This window comes from Penaeus vannamei, chromosome 11 (assembly GCF_042767895.1).
Source record: "Penaeus vannamei isolate JL-2024 chromosome 11, ASM4276789v1, whole genome shotgun sequence".
In the NCBI taxonomy this organism is placed as follows: domain Eukaryota; kingdom Metazoa; phylum Arthropoda; class Malacostraca; order Decapoda; family Penaeidae; genus Penaeus; species Penaeus vannamei.
This window is the reverse complement of record NC_091559.1, coordinates 43176132-43193631: the sequence shown is the minus strand read 5'-3', so window position 1 is coordinate 43193631 and position 17500 is coordinate 43176132. Positions and strand designations below refer to the sequence as shown.

Below are 17500 nucleotides of genomic sequence, written 5' to 3'. Positions count from 1 at the left end.
CCAGCGTGCCTGCGCAGGTTCGTGCGTGTGTTCGTGCGTGCATGTGTAAGGGAGAGTAGGAGCAGTTAGTAAGATGGCCGCCACGTGGTGGGGGCGCTAGGCACTCGCCGAGCTGGCTAGACTGATGTTGCGCGTTGGTGCTGCCTCCTCTCCCAGTTAACAATGTCCGCTCCTGCAGCACTCGCCCAGCTCTAGACATGGACGCCCCAGGTGAGGACGGCCGAGGAGAGGTCCGGGGGAGAGCGAGGAGAGGCGCGTCGCCAAAGGCAGAATCCGCCGCCGTGTTTTCCTCTTTCTCCCCCTCCTGCGAGTGGCCAGTCCTCTCGGGGAACAGGATCCCGTGCGTGTTTCCCCTGGCAGTGTGGGACTCGCAGGGGGGAGGAGGGGTGTCCTGCGGCAGGGACAGGTGTACAGGTGTTGAGGAAAGGGGCCGGGGCGAGTTTCCCTTTTTGTGAGAGAGATAAGGGTGGTCCTTCCCCTGTCCCCCTCCCTCCCCCTCCCCCGTGATGGTGCACATAGTAAGGGATGATTCATTCAGCCAGAGAAATCAATATTATATCATGTGACATGTGGGTATGGTGATGTGGCTCGCTGCATTGCACTTGATGTTGAAGGCAGACGAGGTGTGACTTACGGCCATCTCGAAATAGTGACACTCGCTTTGGTGACGTTTTACAGTGACTACTATAATATTTGGACAAAACTTCTAACACCCACTGCATTTTCATAAACTGTACTTATATTGCAATGTGTAATTTGGATTTTTTTAACCAAATTAAGAAAATGATTACTCGTTTCTTGGTTCTGTGCATCGCTGAGAAAAGACTGAAGCATTTGAAGTGTTTCTAACTGGAAGGAGAGCACTTTCACAAGGCCTTTGGGTGGCAAGTGTGTCGTACTGAAGAAGGCAGTAATTAAGACTGGAAGGAAGAGAAAGGAACCAACTGTTAGTGTTGAACTTGTGAAAAGAGAAAACTTACTGTGATTATCAGATATTTGGAAAGTTTTTAAAAACTTCTTTTAAGCTATGGAAAGGATAGTGCAAGTCAACTACAAAGTGCCATCAATGAACAAAAAAGTGGAGAAAACTTCTGTACTGAAGAGCTTATTCTTTTAAATGTTATTTGATTTATAACTTGATACAAATTTAGTACAAACAAATCAGAAGGAAATCATGAGAATTTATATTAGTTTTAGAGGAGTTAATACTTCATTGTATATATTTTTGTCAAAGATAGGAAAGAAGGAATTGGTAAGTGTTTAGAAAATACTTGCATGTTTGGCAATGGCCTTATGCTGATTGGTATGACATCTGCACCAACAAACTCACTAACTTCTACCACATATTCTGGCATCAAAGCTTGTAGACGTCAACTGCTGATATATTTCCAAATAATGAACTAGACCAAGATATATCTAAGTAGAACATAGGAGGTGGACTTTTCTGTCATCTGCTGGAGGACATAATTCCGACACTGGTGATTGTTTAACTTCGCACCAATGTATGGCTATACTCATGGTTGTAGGTCTCCCATCATAGCTCAAAGTCCTGTACTTAAAACCATTATAAACATTTCCTGAGCAAATGAATAAATACCATCTTGAAAGATTAATAGGGAAAGAATAAAAAAAAAAATCTTATAAAATTGGTTTAGTACAAAATATTAGTTTATGTACTTACTATTCTTCACATGTTATATTAAATCATATCTTTCATTTTCTTCCTATGTATGATGTTTTATGCATAGGGTTGTAATTACCTAATTCCTTTAGCCATTTTCTTGAGTGCACAGTGAGGAGTCCATAGCCTCACTTGATGTAGTCCAGTTCTGGACAATTACCACACCCTTTTTTTGTCATTATATTGGCCATGGTAGTCCAGTTCCATTTAATGCTTACTTTGATCTAAGATTGAAGGCCAGCATTCTCAAGTCAAACCCTGATAGTGCCATAGTATCAAGAGATTGCTAATCTTTGGTGCTCCAATAAATTACTACAGACTTCTATTATGTATATACTGGCAGGGTAGAGGTTAGAGAGTTTTTATATTTGAAGATAAATTGCTGCAGTCTTCTATAAGCCTCTCTTGTCAGAAAATATATGGAGATGTTCTTTGCCAACGGGCCAATTAATGTGAAAGCCAGACATGTGAGTGCGGCATAGGATATAGGTTAATGTTTTTGTGGCTTGTTGATATTTTTCCTGTCTTATCAGTGTTTGGAATGAACATGTGCTATTAAGATAGGTATTACATGAAGGTTGAGTGAGAGGATTTTTAGTACAACAAGTCCATAGATATCTTTTGATTTCTAGTGAAAAAATTTTGACCATAAGTAGGCCTATGTTAGTTAAGGGACCATTCACCACTTGGAGGCTTCGTGTAGTTCCTTTTTTCTCGAAGTACTATATTAACATCTGGTGTTACAATACTAATTTTTTCCCCCACATTTTCTGATCACAAAAAAGACTTCCTGGCATTTCTGTAATCTGTAAGAAGCTAGTATTAGACATTGTAAGGATTATATTATGATATCTTTGAGGCACCTGTAGAGGATCTAGACCTGACTAATAGAATAATAAAAAGGAAAACCAATTTTTAGTATTCATCTTCACTAAAGTATTGAAACTAGGAAGTTATGAGTGACATTTGTAGAATAGTCTAATATTTTCACCATTGGTAACGTGAATAGTATACGTAGGTGATTGACATCTATGTTTGATAATATCAGGGCATCCTGGTGAATGTTTAGGGAATGTGCAGTGGCATTCAAAGTGATATTTTTTCATTGTATTTATGTGAAAGGCCTATAGTCTTAGTTTACCTCAACCTAATATCGTACTGGTGCAGTGTCAAGTAATGTCTGCAGCCTAAGTGCTATGCAATTTAGCAAAGGCCAACTATCATCCATTATATATCTTCTTTCAAGAATAGTAATGGAGTAGATCCTTATTTAACAATAAATCTCCGGGTATATAAGGTAAATTTTGCTTTAAACATGGCAGAGGTTTGTTGGTTATTGCTGGAGTGCAGACAGGTGCTGTGACTGCTCCAGTAATCATGATCCATTGACCGAATGCAAGTGTCTTCTAATTATTTACCAGTAATTGTGATAATCGTCAGTTTTCCTGTGCTTTAAAGGGTGTTCTGATATTTGTAGGTGGATATTTTATGAGGGTTAGGTTTGTTCTTCCCTTTGTCCAAATGTGTACAAAATTTAAGAAAAAGAAAGTGAAGTAAATTGCAAAAGTCTGTTCATAACATTATTCTAGAAAAGGTAGACTTTGTTGAAAAGGTTTTAATTGATTTTACCCATAGATATTTTATTAAAACGGCCAATAAGAATATAATTGTTCAAAGATGTTTCTGTTATTTTGAATATCTCTTATATATTATGAAGAGGAAATTGTCTTTGAAATTTTACAAGTATTTTACAAGTATTCAATTATTCATATTGACGTATTAGGTTTGCAGAGGATGGGTATGTATTAGGTTGCAGAAGTTAAGTATCCCTTGTGAACAGTTGCGGCTCTATGGTGATTCAGGGTTTCACCATTAGCTGACTCATATTAATATTGTGGCAGTTGATTTGCCTTTGATTGTTGTCGTCACTGCATTGGCTTAACCCATTGGCACTGGGTATGTAGACAGCCCTTGCGGTTTTGTTTTATTGGTTTTGTTTTCATAAAGGCTATCTGTTGTATGAAGTGGTGACAGGACTAAATGGTTTCACAAGCATTTGATATCAAGAAGTCAGTTACTAGGCCTACTTAAACGTAAGTGTTTAGTCTATTACATTCCGTGATTTTTCTGGGCATTATTATTATGGGTATCATAGGTTTGACATTATTATTATGGGTATCATGGGTATTATTATAACATTATAAACATTAAAGGTAGTAATAAAGATAAAAATCTCGCTTTGAAAATTCAAAGAGCGGGGTAAACAGATAGGATTGGGTAGGCTTTGTAAATGACTCCTTAGTGACTAAGCACTTATGAAGGGATCCATGTGCAGAGAAAAAGAAAAGAGAACAAGAAGAGAACAGTGAATTTTACATATAAACAAAAAGAGAAGGAAAGAACAGTGGATATTACGTGTGTATGAAAAGAGAAGAAGAAAAGAACAGTGGTTGTTATATGTGTACGAAAAGAGAAAAAGAAAAGAGATCAGTGGATATTACATGTATACATGGGCTTTTAGTGTCAATGGGTGAACTTCAAATAGATAATCAGGCAGGCCAGAGAACTTGGAAATCTGTGAGAAGGATTGTTAATGCCATTTTTGTATTAAGAGTTATATATTTACTTTCTTTTTAGGTCTTCTGTTGTTTATTTAGGTTAGTTTTATTTGGTGAATATTCTTTAGGGGGGCTAAAATCTATGAATACTTGTTCTAAGAAAAGAGCATATGGCCTTGTAAAATAACATACACTGCTTTATGAATGAAATTGCGGTAGTGATGGATAATACCATAATAGTAACATTCCGAGGCTGAGGGGTCTAGGGGAATGCAGTAGGGCTAATTTTAGGTGCAGATGTAGTTAGAAATAGGTTAGATTGGAGATTGGGTTCAGTTAATATTAATTGGATTAGATTGATCTGGAGGAATAGAAATTAAATATCAGCTACAGTCACAAAAAGTTCATTCCACCATCTTTTGATATTAAAAGAAAAAAATGCAATTTTTTTATATTAATTTTCAAGAATAACCTTGCATAGTGTATGTTTGTGAATGTAAACTATCTTTTCTTTTGCATTTCTAAAAATGAAGATAATATACTATGGTTTGTAACCTATGTTTGTGGGATTGATATCATTACCTCATATTTTCTTGTTTGTCGGTCATACGAAGAGAGTAGATGTTTTGCCACATTATGATGATAGTTCACAGTCATACGTAAAACCGAGACCATACCTAATTCATATTGTTTGAAATCACTGCAGTCAGTAACTGAGATATGAATAGATGAGCCCCAGTCTTGAATTCCGAATTAGTAGAATATTGTCCTTCATTAATGATAGAATGTTTTCATTTTTCAGCATGAAGATAGAGTTTACTGAAAGGTTTGCAGTGCCAGATATAGATATTTTGGTGTAACTTGCATGCCCAGATATTTTTTATGATATTGTGATTATCTAATTGAAGTGTAAGATTAGCCTGAGCTGGATTATTGTAGAGGAAGGGGAATATTTGGGAATATTTGTTTACCAATGAAATTTTAAGATTTGTTTATAATGTTTCAAATGGAGTTGTTGAAATGTAGCAGTAAAAGAAGAATGGTTTGCATATACTGTTTCCCATTCCTTGTACCCAAATCAGAATTTTTTCTGTTAAGCAGCTCTTGTTACAAAATCGCATAAATGGTAGCCATATGTGATTTAAGACATTATTTATGTTGTATATAGATTGAAAAGCTTTTAAATAGATGTATTTTCGGGTTGTTTCCACAAGTCACACTTATTTGTATCTACCTGTTTCAAGACTAGAAGGAGATTTGATGCAATTAGTAATTTCTTCCATTTTTGCAGGGAAAACAGATGATGTGGGTGAAGTAGGGGTAGCTGACCCGAAGGAGAGCATGGCAACAGCTGGGGCGGAAGAGGCTGTGAGCCAAGACCTGGCTGAAGTGCAGCAGGAGGAGCTGCCCACCACAGAGTGTGCAGTACTTGGTGGTTCTCAGGACCTGAAGAAGGAGCCTCCCATAGTGCCTTCTGTACCTCCTGTCTCCTCACCTCAGTCACAGACACAAATGGAGAATAGAAACTTAGTTAATTCAACCATAGTGCCAACATTAGATGACAGTGCAGGGGAACCTATTGTTGTGGGATTGCCTGATCTCCTTCCTGTCTCCCAGGGGAGTGAACAGAGAAGTAGCACAGTGGATAGCACGTGTGAGGTTGTTGAACCTAAAAGTCCAGAGTTGTTAGGAACTGAAAATGAAGACCTAAACAAAGATGGCAAAAGTCAAACAGACACTAGTGGTGCTAATGGAGAATTGGGCAAGGAGGAGTCAGTGCTGCCATCGATGGGCATTCTTCCAGATGTAGAAGAAATGGCTCCAAAGGCTCCACAGGCCACCTCTGCTCAACAGCAAGAAGCCACCCCGCCTTCTGGTACTCAGAGCTCAGAAAATCGTAGCCCTGAGCCGCACCCTCTCGATCCGTCTGAAGTGGTGCACAAAATCAAGAAAATCAAGTGGCAGGATATAGAGGTGCCAATTATCACGCAGAACAATAATGGTCCCTGTCCTCTGCTTGCTATTGTAAATGTTATGTTGTTAAAGGTAAGACCTATAACTTGTTTTTGATTAATTAGAAAAATTACGTTTACAAGACAGAATGAAAGTTGATCTTACTATAACATTGTTCTAGTTCCAGACTTCATTTATTTTGTTTTGATGGTTTTGGAGATCCTGAACAATTTCACAGTATTTCCCAGTACATATATATTGATATAGAATATGGTAACAGTAGAAAACACAGTAGAAAAAGCTATGAATTTATTAGTCTGTTTATTCTTATTCTTTATATATCATAATTAATCAAGCTTGCCAAAACCGTATGAATTCAGAAAAAGAAGTGAGTGTCATGACATGTATGAGTCTGTTTTTCAGATTCAGAGCAGTGGAGCCAGATTATAATGAAATGAGAATATCCAAAATAGAATATAATTTCATCCTTAAAAGCATACATGTTGCGACCAAACTTTATACTTCCAAAGAAGAGACATTTATATGGAGACATTTGATAAATCAAAAAGAAAAAAGAAAATGAATTTAAACGAGGACAATAAACATATCCATCACTTATATGATTGAAATGAGAATTCAAATTATTTTTTGTTGCAATATATAAAGCCTTTTTTCATATTAATTTTTCTCCATGTATAGGCCTATCTTGTTCTCTTCTGGAAAAAGGGTTTTAACAAGTAAAATAATACGTGAAGCTCGTTTGATTATATGACCATGACATACAAAAGACCATCATATTTGTATGTGTTGAGTCTTCTACGGTCCTCCCTAATCAGTCCTTTGTCTAGAGTGCAGGTCGGGCGTTCAGTTTAAGTATTTTCTTATGCTTCTCCACCTGCATCTGTATCTCATAGCCAAAATTTGGTTATTTTAGTTTTGACATGTTTCATTTTTCCCTGTAATTTATTTGTATTGCTATATATTCATTCATAGTGAGTGCACACAGAGGTTATAGTAAGAACTTTTATGTATCATAATATTGATAGTGAGAACTTATGAATTTGAAAGACTTCAAAAAGTCAACGAATTAGGTAGGATTTTTGAAAATGTGAACATGGATCACACTCCATCTGAACTCAAGGACAGTGTTGAATATGCAGTCTGTTGATTATCTCTATATATTCTAGGAAATGTAAACAAAACAGAGACAAAAAAAAGACCAAATACTGAGCATAATGCGCATGAACTATATATATCCCTTAGTATATAGATAATTGATAATAGGCATATAGAGGTACTGTGTTCAGGAAAACAGCCTCTCAGCAGGTATTAAAGTGCTATATCAACCAGCAGTTGGCATACATTGCTTACAAATATTGAATATACTGGATATATATGCCTGGCAGCAGAAGAGTCCTGAAATATTTTTGGGAGTGCAGTTACTAGTAGTAATCCTATTCAATGTATCTGTTACTTTGATAATTTATCTCCCATTTGCCTACTATGTTTATAGTTTTTTATCAGATATAGAAGGATGTGGTATGTACCAGACACAAATAAATGGTAGTTTACTGTTACTTTGACTTTATTTAGTCTCGTTTGTTTGAGTTTACCTACTTCATATATACATACTATAAGCAATAAATAATGGATAGGCTTTTTCCAGACATGATATTACTCCAGACTTTATTTGAAATACAATCCTTTTTTAACACCTATAAATACCCTCTTTAAATTGCTTATGCTTTAAAATCTAACTTGCAAGTTTTCAGTTTTCAACATTATCATACAGAAGAACAAATCTGATAATAATCTGTGAATACATTATGAGTATATGGATGTAAATAGGAGCACTATATTAACAAATTATCATGTTAAGGGTGAAAGAGAGATGTGACCTCTAGGCCAAATAGATTAGAAATGAAACAGTTACTACAGTTATTTTGCATGGGCATATGACAGGATATAGAGGGAGCTTAGGCGATATGTTTTTCTTGCCAGTGACAATCCATGATTCCATACGGGCATAAAGTCTATTGTTTACACTTTTAAAGCTGTATGATATATCCTAGTGATGACAGTAATAATCTAATTAATTATTATGACTACTCATTATCAGGTTCAGTCCATCCAGCCATTTGAAAAAGTTTAATGAATACAGTATTATGAAGTGAAAATAAATGTTTCTCTGTCACGTATGTGATTTTGTAGCTTAGATCTTGGGCTGTATTTACACAAATTTTACCTTATTTCCTGAGATACTTATTTAAATGTAAATGCATTGAAGGCATTTTTCTTGCCATCGGAAACAAAAATATGTTATGATTCCAAGGGGCATGTATGATGAGATTTTAGAATTGTTTATATTTCCTTTCAGAATTTGTTTACATGTTTATTTTGAATTGTCTGTATTTTTAAAGCAAAGATATTAGACCATATTTGGTATTGTTTTTTATCTCTATAATGAAAAGTAAACATACCTTATTCTGCAGGGCCAGATTACACTTCCAACTGACCGTACCGAGATAACTGGTGGAGAGCTGGTGCTGATGGTTGGCAATGCCTTGTTCGACCTGCCTCGCAACTCTCTGCCTTTGGAGATGAGGAGACACCTGGAACAGAATACAGAAGATGCAATCAGTATATTGCACAAGCTGTTGACTGGCCTTGATGTGAATATTAAATTTTCAGGGTAAGCATTATTTGCTAATTTTAGAAGTATAGACCTCCCCAATCCCTTGCCCGTTGTTGTCGTGGGGGGGCTTTGAGGATGGAGACTGAGACCCAATGCTGGTATTTCCCCTGCCTAGGGCCTCAGCCCTCGTCTCAAGTAATTTTGGATGGTCTTTTCTCCCTCCAGCTCTTTCGTTTCCATCCCTTCTCCAACCCCTTCTACTATTTACTTCCTAAGGTGTAAGAGCCATGCTGAAAGGATGAAAGGCTGACTTTGTGCCAGTCCTGAACAGCCTGAGGGAACCATGGGCATGGTATTCCCCTGTTTTGTTGTTTATCCCTTACCTTTCATGAGCAAACTGAGGGGTGGACTGTTTATTTCCCCAACATAGTCAAGGCCAATAATGAAGAAGTAATACCCATATTAAAGGCAATGAGGCTTGCCCCTTCATCAAATAGCCCACCGATTCAAACTCTCCCGGGTCCGCGATCCCAGGCTCTCCTTTGACCACGACTCTGAATACTACAACTACTACCCACTCCTCAATGCCTGCTAGTGCATTATCCACCCAAGTTGAGACTCCTACTCTCTCAACCTCTTCAACTTCATCAACTCTACCCCCACAGCCTTCTTCACCAATTACCTTATCTTCCCTTATTACTACCTTACAGCCTTATTGTCCATCTCTCTGTAATACTACCCCTCTCAATAATACTCCCTCTTCCACACGTCTGGCCCGGAATCTGCCTGCGACGGAATCGGAGCGTAAGCTCCGCTCCGATGTCACACTGTCGGGACGCCCGAAAATGTTTATTTTTCTGGGTGTCTCATATATGGGACACCCGTCGTAAATGGGTTAAATACTCTTTTTAGCCCAGCCAAATGGGACCGATTTTTTGTGATCCCCCCTACAGCTCCTTACTCAGGCAACACCCTTCTCTTTCAACAATGTCTCCAAGAGCAAGTGGGCAGAGTCCCCTTCCGTATCTGACCTGATCCTTCCCGTCTCATTACAGTTACACTATCAAATCTAACTGATTTCTCTGGCAATCCCATTCCTGCAGAACCTCATCCAACTCTCAATACATGTACTGGAACTGTCTCTATCTCCCCAGCAAGCTGCCCTATGGATATCGATTGGTCAGATTGTGGAGAGTACTCAAAGCTGCCTCAAAGACTCAAAGACAATGAAAGAAACCCACCAACACTGCCAAAATTACTTTCAATACACATGACCTTCCCTTTCGTATCTACATTGGCGGACAATCCCTTCCTGTTCTACCATATCAACCTCCTCCCTGTCAATGTCAAAACTGTTGGCACTTTAGACATCCTGCCAAACACTGCTGCTCCACAGACCAATGCCCCATATGTGCCCAACCCGGTCATAACCGATCAAACTGCCCTGCACAAGCACGCACTTGTGCTAACTGTGGCAGACCCCATAATGTATTTTAAAAAGGCTGTCCCACTTACAAGTTTGAGTCTAAGGTAGCAACTCGCAGATACAAAAATGATCTCACTCTACTTGAAGCCAGACGGGAAGCACGCCAATAAGGTTTCTCTTATACTCCCTACTCAAGTAATGTCGCTCGCTCTGCCCCTCCCCCTCCACCTCAAGATGTTCCTACACCCTCCCCTATACCTACTTACTTATCTACTTCCACTTCTATATTCTACCTCCCCAGTCAAATTCTTTTGCCACTCTATCCATCCCCCAAACACCCATCCTCCTCCTATTCATATTCCCCATACACCACTTCCTCCTACTCCTTCTCAACACAGTCCACTACTACATTTACATTCTCCCTCCCTCTATCCCCTCTATCATTTCCACTCCTTCCTGTATACACATGTGAAACACTTATGTAATTCCCTAACCTAAACTCACCATAGCCCATTCACACAGGAACTTTTTTACCCATCTTTAACTTTTCAAGATTACTCTAGATAGTTGATGCATAGCAACTATCATCCTTCACCCTACCTTTAATATACTTTCCTATAATGCTATATGACCTTAGATGTCTAGCACATTTATTTTGCTTTTTAACCATTAACCATGTAGAATTACAGAGAATAAGTTGTTTGTAGAGAAAGGAGAATACTGTTAATTTTTGTTAGCTATTTATGGTATTATGTACCTAAAAAGATTGCATGTATATTTAAATGAAATTTGGCTTTAAAAAGACATTCTCTTTAATATTGCTTATAAAATGAAGTAGTATGAACTATGTGCACCTAAATTTTAAATGGCAGTAAAAAGAAAACATCTTTATATGATGTAGTTTTGTTATTGCTATGATAATGGACTATAAAGTGATATGGTGTACCAAACCCAGTTTTTATTTATTTTTTATATTCTTTTCAATGTCTTATGTTCCCCCCTCCCCCTCTCTTGTATCAGAGTACGAGATTTTGAATTTACGGGTGAGTTGTGTGTGTTTGACCTGTTGGGCATCATGCTGTACCACGGTTGGGTTGTGGATCCCTCCAGTGAAGTTGCCCCTGTCATCACAGACCTCTCTTATAATCAGCTGACTAACAATATCTTCGCTTGGAGGGAAGAAGCTGTCAAGAACAATAACAACGACTTGCTTGTCAAAGGTGAGAAGAAAAAATGGCAACCTGTTTTTGCAGTCAATTTTTGTTACTATACCTACACCTGTATATGTATATTTGGATCTATATATGTGGGGGCTGCTGTAGTGCAGTGTTAACCTGTGTAACTGGGCACTAAGGAGTGTCAACAAGTACATGGGTTTCAGTCTTGACTATAGTCATCTTTGGGAAGGACATCCACATAGGGAAATGGGGTCACCACCTGTTTAACAGGGCGCTGTTATAAGAAGGTGTCTATGAAGTAGAACCAATATGTTTGGCCATTTGCATCTATATATATGTACCCATATCCGTATCACAGCTATGTCCATATCTTTATTTGCGTCTGTTTTTATATCTATATCTGTATCCATATCTATATTTGTATGCATAAGTATTTCCCCTTTGTATATTTTATATGTGGTAAGATATTTTGTTATTGTATTTGTCATCAAAGATAATACGGTTTTGTAAAATGGGAGTAACGTAATTTATGAGATTATTTGTTTCTCATATTGTTTATTATTTTAGATTATTTATGGATTTTGAGTCCTGCTTTTAAGATTTGGAGTGGTTGACTGGGGAGCCTTTTCTCCATGAAAAAGAAAAATTGCTTTTTGGGCATGGGTTAAAGTTGAATAAAATGCTTGTGTAAAACAAAGCTCAATTCGCACATCCAAATGGGGCATTTAAAGAATAGGTTTAAAGTCTATTTATCTGTTTTTTAGAAATTTTTAGCATGACTGAAACCAGCGAATAATTTGATTATATTTATGATATGGCCAGTGTCATTGTATTAGCCCCTTGGATCCAGGTGGTTCGCTGCCTGCACATGACCCAAAATCCAGGTGTTAGACTTACTTACGTAACCATGCTCACATATGGTACATTCCACACTCTTTGCTGATAGGAATAATGCAAGATTAAATGCCCACTGAGTCTAACCACCGTCCAAGAATTTTGAGAGTCATTGCCATCACCCTGACTTTCAGCCATAATTTTCTTAATGACATGTTCCCATCACCTTAGCCCTAAGCCAAATGTTTCCATAACGTCATGTTCACGTCACCCGCCCTTCAATCCAAACCTTTTCATGACATGATGGTCACGTCACCCAAATTGCAGGGGAGATGATGTGAAAAAAATTAAGATCGAACTAAAATTGTGATGCATTTGTAAAATGTAAGAGTTTCATGGAATAAAAGAAAACCAGACTACCATTGTCTAAAGTTGCTTCTCACCTCAAGGAGTGCAAGTCACAGCTCAGGCTATGTTGATGTAATTTTTTTTTCTTACCCATTCATGATGGTTGAACTCCTTTCACGTCATGACTAGACAGTCATGTGATCCATCAAGTGCAGTTGAGTCTGGCTCTAAGTTTAATGTACTAAACAGTTGTTTACTTGTTTGGTTGTGGTCATTGAGGAAAAACAGTCCCTCAAAAGTAGTCTTAAAAGCTTTTAAACTTTATTATCTAAACAGTTATTTATGCCATAACCAAGAGCATACAGAGCAGGTTAACTCCTTGGATCCGGTTGCTTCACTGCAGTCACATGTACCAAAATATGGGCATTAGGCTTATGTGAGAGACCACTTTGCTGGGTGCGCAGTTTGTAGGCCAGGTACATGCGAACACTCTTGTGCAGTGACAAGACTGTATGCCTCCCCTTTGCATTTCCAACGTCCATATTGGTTATTTGATTTGCTTTATCCAGATGGCAATAGATTGTTTTCCTTGCACTGACTCCATATCATCTCTAGGTTGTCCATAACTCAATGCAGTAAGAATAAAAATTGCAATTTTTTTTTATGTGTATTTTTTTATATTTTTTTCATAATATTCAATTTTCTGTAATACAACCTGTGCTGCTGGTCACAGTGGCCAAGAATAGGATGCTGAGCAGGGAAATAGCATCTTCTCTGGAGCCTGTGCTCTTCTAGTCATAGCTCATGGACATAGCTCGATGGGAATAATGCTAACACCCCTTTCTAAATGTCAAATGAGTCTAATCACCCTCCAAGAGGTTTGTAGACCCATGGCGAGTCTTTTCTTTCCGCCATTTTTCCCTAAGATGCCATGATCATGTCACCTGCTCATCAACCCAAATTTTTTGTTAAGTGATAGTCATGTCAACCAGAGTGAAGGGGTTAAGTTTGTTTCCCGTGCTTCAGTTTTTTCCTTTAAGAAGCTGACTCTGCGTACTGCCTTGCACACCTGGGAGATCCTTTTGTGAGTGGAGGAACCAAATGATGGTCTGAATATTTATCTTCAAGCTAATACTGAAGCACATTTCAAAATTTTGTTGCACATATCAGGATAGGATGAAATAGTGTAATTGTGAACTTTTCATACTCATACATTAATTATTATTTGTGTGTGAAAATGGACTTAGACTAGAAACTTGAACTCATAGTAAGCGAGTTTTGCTAGTAAAGGAGATTCACTTAGCCCAACCACCCAGGTTTATGTGCTGTCCCCTGTAGCTCTTTGTGAATTTTGATACATACAGAAGGCTCCTCATATATGCTGCCACCAAAGAGTACCTAATGATTGTACCTGGCTTACCCATTCCTTGAAATGGCAGGAAAATGTGTTTTTCCTTCTAACACTATTTGTAATAATGATGTAAATATTCTTACAGATATTATAATTATTAAAAATGTTATTAAGTTATTCAAAACATTAAAGACAATAAAATTATATAATATGAGCATTCAAAAATCAACAAATATGGTAAACAAGTGAGATAGGTAGGGCTAATAACTGACTCCTTGGAAACGAAGTTCTGTTAGAGCCAATGATGTTTAAGACAATAAATAAACTTATATAACTGTAGGCATTCTTGCCAAATGTGGTGATGGGGTTAAAATGCATAATATTGTGAACTGTAGTTAATAAAGGTGTATTGTTTGTAATAATTGATGAATAGGCAATACAATGAATAGTAAAGTATATTCGAGAATGTTAAGTAAATGTAGTTATAAAGCAGAGATAAAAAATTCTGAAAATGAATGATGTCATTACATATAACTGTTGATATTGTTGCCTATTCTGTTCATTTGTATTTGTTTAGATGAAACTTTTAATAATTATCTATGATTTGAAGATATTACAAGCTTATCAACAAGCTTTTAAACTTGCATGGATTAGTTTATTCAAGAAAGAGGTCAGGGATTTTTTGCTAATTAATAGACTAAAGCTTGACTATAACAAGTACACATGATTATCTTTAATTTGTTTCACAGCAATGTTGTGTGAGGAGTTTATGGCAAACAGCGGATCGCAATTAACAATCCACGGCTTATTTGAACTCGGGTCAGCTTTACAAAGGGAGGAGATTGCGGTTCTCTTCAGAAACAACCACTTCTCAACCATATATAAGAGAGGGGTAATTATCCAATAGCTAAGACCAATGCAACTTCTCTTATCTCGGATCGACATTATTTTTTGTTCTTTTAGACGGCCTTTGGGATTTTCTTCTTTGTTGTCATAAGTATTTTTTATTATTACTTGGATTATTGTCCACTGTTGTGATTATGATTATTGTCCTCTCTCTCTTTCTCTCTCTCTCTCTCTCTCTCTCTCTCTCTCTCTCTCTCTCTCTCTCTCTCTCTCTCTCTCTCTCTCTCTCTCTCTCTCTCTCTCTCTCTCTCTCTCTCTCTCTCTCTCTCTCTCTCTCTCTCTCTCTCTCTCTCTCTCTCTCTCTCTCTCTCTCTCTCTCTCTCTCTCTCCCTCCCTCCCTCCCTTTCCCTTTCCCTTTCTCTCAGTCTCTCTTTCTTTCTCTCTCCCTACCTTTAGTGTAGGTTGTTCTCTCCTGCACTCCTCCCCCACATTAGACAAGATACTTTTGAAATACCCATATTTTGGTGGCTGTTAATACTCCTTTTTTATAGTTTCCATTGTTTATCATGTATGTGGAATATGTTTTCAGGTGTATCATGCCCATTTTACATAAGAATGAAGCAACTTAATAACCTCAGTCAAGTAGAATATAATTTCAGGTGCACTACGAATTTGTAACATCTGAACAATCAGAATTATGATCTGGGTTATTATTAATACTATTATTATTATTATTATTATTATTATTTTTATTGTTGTTGGTAGTAGTAGTAGTGGTAGTAGATATTTGTTATATGTTGGAACTTTTTTTTTTATAAGTATTTAGGAGCTATTTACTAGATTCTATTTAGGCAAGTAGGCTACAGATGATAAACACATGATATTTACTATGCATATCATATCTTCTTATTAATCTTGGTTGTCACATTGTCCCAGAACTGATTTTTTTTGTATAGCTTTCATATTAGCATATTTCATATTATCTTTGCAGGACCAGTTATACCAGCTTCTGACTGACCAGGGATTCCTCCATGAGAACATGGTATGGGAAACACTCAATGATGTTGATGCCACTTTCTCGGAATTTGTGAATGGAAACTTCCAGCCCATTCCCCCAGTACCTGAGTCGACTCCTTCCTCTGAAGCTGCTCAGAACATGACCATGCAACAGCAGATCAACTCAGAGTAAGTGCAAGATGTGCACTGGCTATCACTGGGAGCAAGGATTTATATTTTTTGTCATTGTTGTGTTTAATGCCAAGAGAATGATTTTTAGAGGCATTATTTCCATCTCTGTTGCAAACCCATAAATGACAGCAAAGTTCAGAGCTGTTAGCACATAAAATGGGATTTTTTTTTTCTTTTTGACGCTTTGTTTTGGTTCGAATCGCGATGATTTTAATAACTATTCAGTTTGTACTTATACCTGAAAAATGCAGTTATTGTACTTCACCCTTTAACCCATTAGTGATGAGTGATATGCTCTCATGTCATGGCATATATTACCAGAAGCTGGGTAACATCTCATTACATCATGAGTTTTGTCTTGATGGCTGGGATAAGGTTCTGTGTACCTAACTGCTGGTCAATCACCCATTGTTAATTGGGCTAATGGTCAAGTTTCAGTGATACGAGTTTTTTCTTAATGGATTGATAAAACCAGTTAAAATTAGATTTAAGATTCTTGTTAAGAATTGTTAAGTAAGGGAAAGTAATGTTTAAAGATAATTTTTTTCCTCTGCTTAGATATCATTGACAGATTCAAAATATCACTACGCATTGAAAGTGTAAAAAAAGTAGTAGAGTTTGAAGTAGTTTGTACCAAACTTGGGCTTGCTTACTTCATTTCTGCAAGCAGTTACTCCTAAGTGGAGCGGGAATAGTGTGTCTTCTAGTATGATAAACCAGGCAAGAAAAGGAAGCTGTATCTTAGACTTCACACCTAATAGATGAAGCTTGTAATCTTTTCTCACCAATATCTAGGATTTAATCTCACTCTTATTTTTTTCAATGCATGTGATTCACATTTGGTGATTTGTAAAATCAGGGAATCCTTATCTGCTTAGACATATGCATTGTGGTTTGTTTCAAGCCCTTATAGGACATCAGCAGTGAACACTGAATAGTGCTAGCATCAATTTGTATTCTTTCACTATCTTGTATCACTAATGATAAGAAGACTGACGTGAATTTTAACTAAAAGCAAGAGCTATGTAAAATGTATGTAAAAGTTTACATTCAACTCTCTTGAAGCATTGCCTGAGAAAGTTTATGTAGAAAGGAAGAATTATTAGGGAAAGGGTTTGCATAATACGGAGGGAATAGACGGGAGAAAATGATGATACTGATTAGATGAAGAGAGGACAGACTGATACATACAATGTTATAGTTGGATCAGAAAATGAATAACCACATGTGGTTGACTTTTGATTTTTTTCTTTGAAGGGATTTAAGATATAGCCATTAAAAGAATAGATAGATATTGGATCATATTGAAGGATATAAAGTAAAATAAATATAGGTCGTTCTCATGAATTACGTGGAGTTACCTTCAGCTTTTAGCTTATATTATGAATACACATTGTTTCACTAGCTTGGATTCAGCACAATGTTTGATACTTGGCAATTAAAAGTTTTGCGATTCGTAGCTTTTTGAAACAGCAGATGCACAACACTCAGATATGGACATG

General features: G+C 37.2%; 1 protein-coding gene across 15 annotated transcripts in view; it reads left to right on the top strand.

Moving 5' to 3' along the window:
* The window catches only part of LOC113811926 (ubiquitin carboxyl-terminal hydrolase MINDY-1), a 27414-nt gene that overhangs the window by 107 nt on the left and 9807 nt on the right, over nucleotides 1–17500 (top strand). For 2 of the 15 annotated variants that reach the window (XM_070127337.1, XM_070127332.1), the window contains exons 1-6: nucleotides 1–17; nucleotides 5531–6285; nucleotides 8685–8884; nucleotides 11274–11473; nucleotides 14714–14856; nucleotides 15802–15995. The exon at nucleotides 1–17 is cut by the window's left edge. In XM_070127337.1, the coding sequence (XP_069983438.1) occupies nucleotides 5581–6285; nucleotides 8685–8884; nucleotides 11274–11473; nucleotides 14714–14856; nucleotides 15802–15995 (1442 nt within the window). In that variant the 5' untranslated portion in view covers nucleotides 1–17; nucleotides 5531–5580. The other 13 variants (XM_070127334.1, XM_070127325.1, XM_070127335.1 and 10 more) reach the window with 10 other exon arrangements.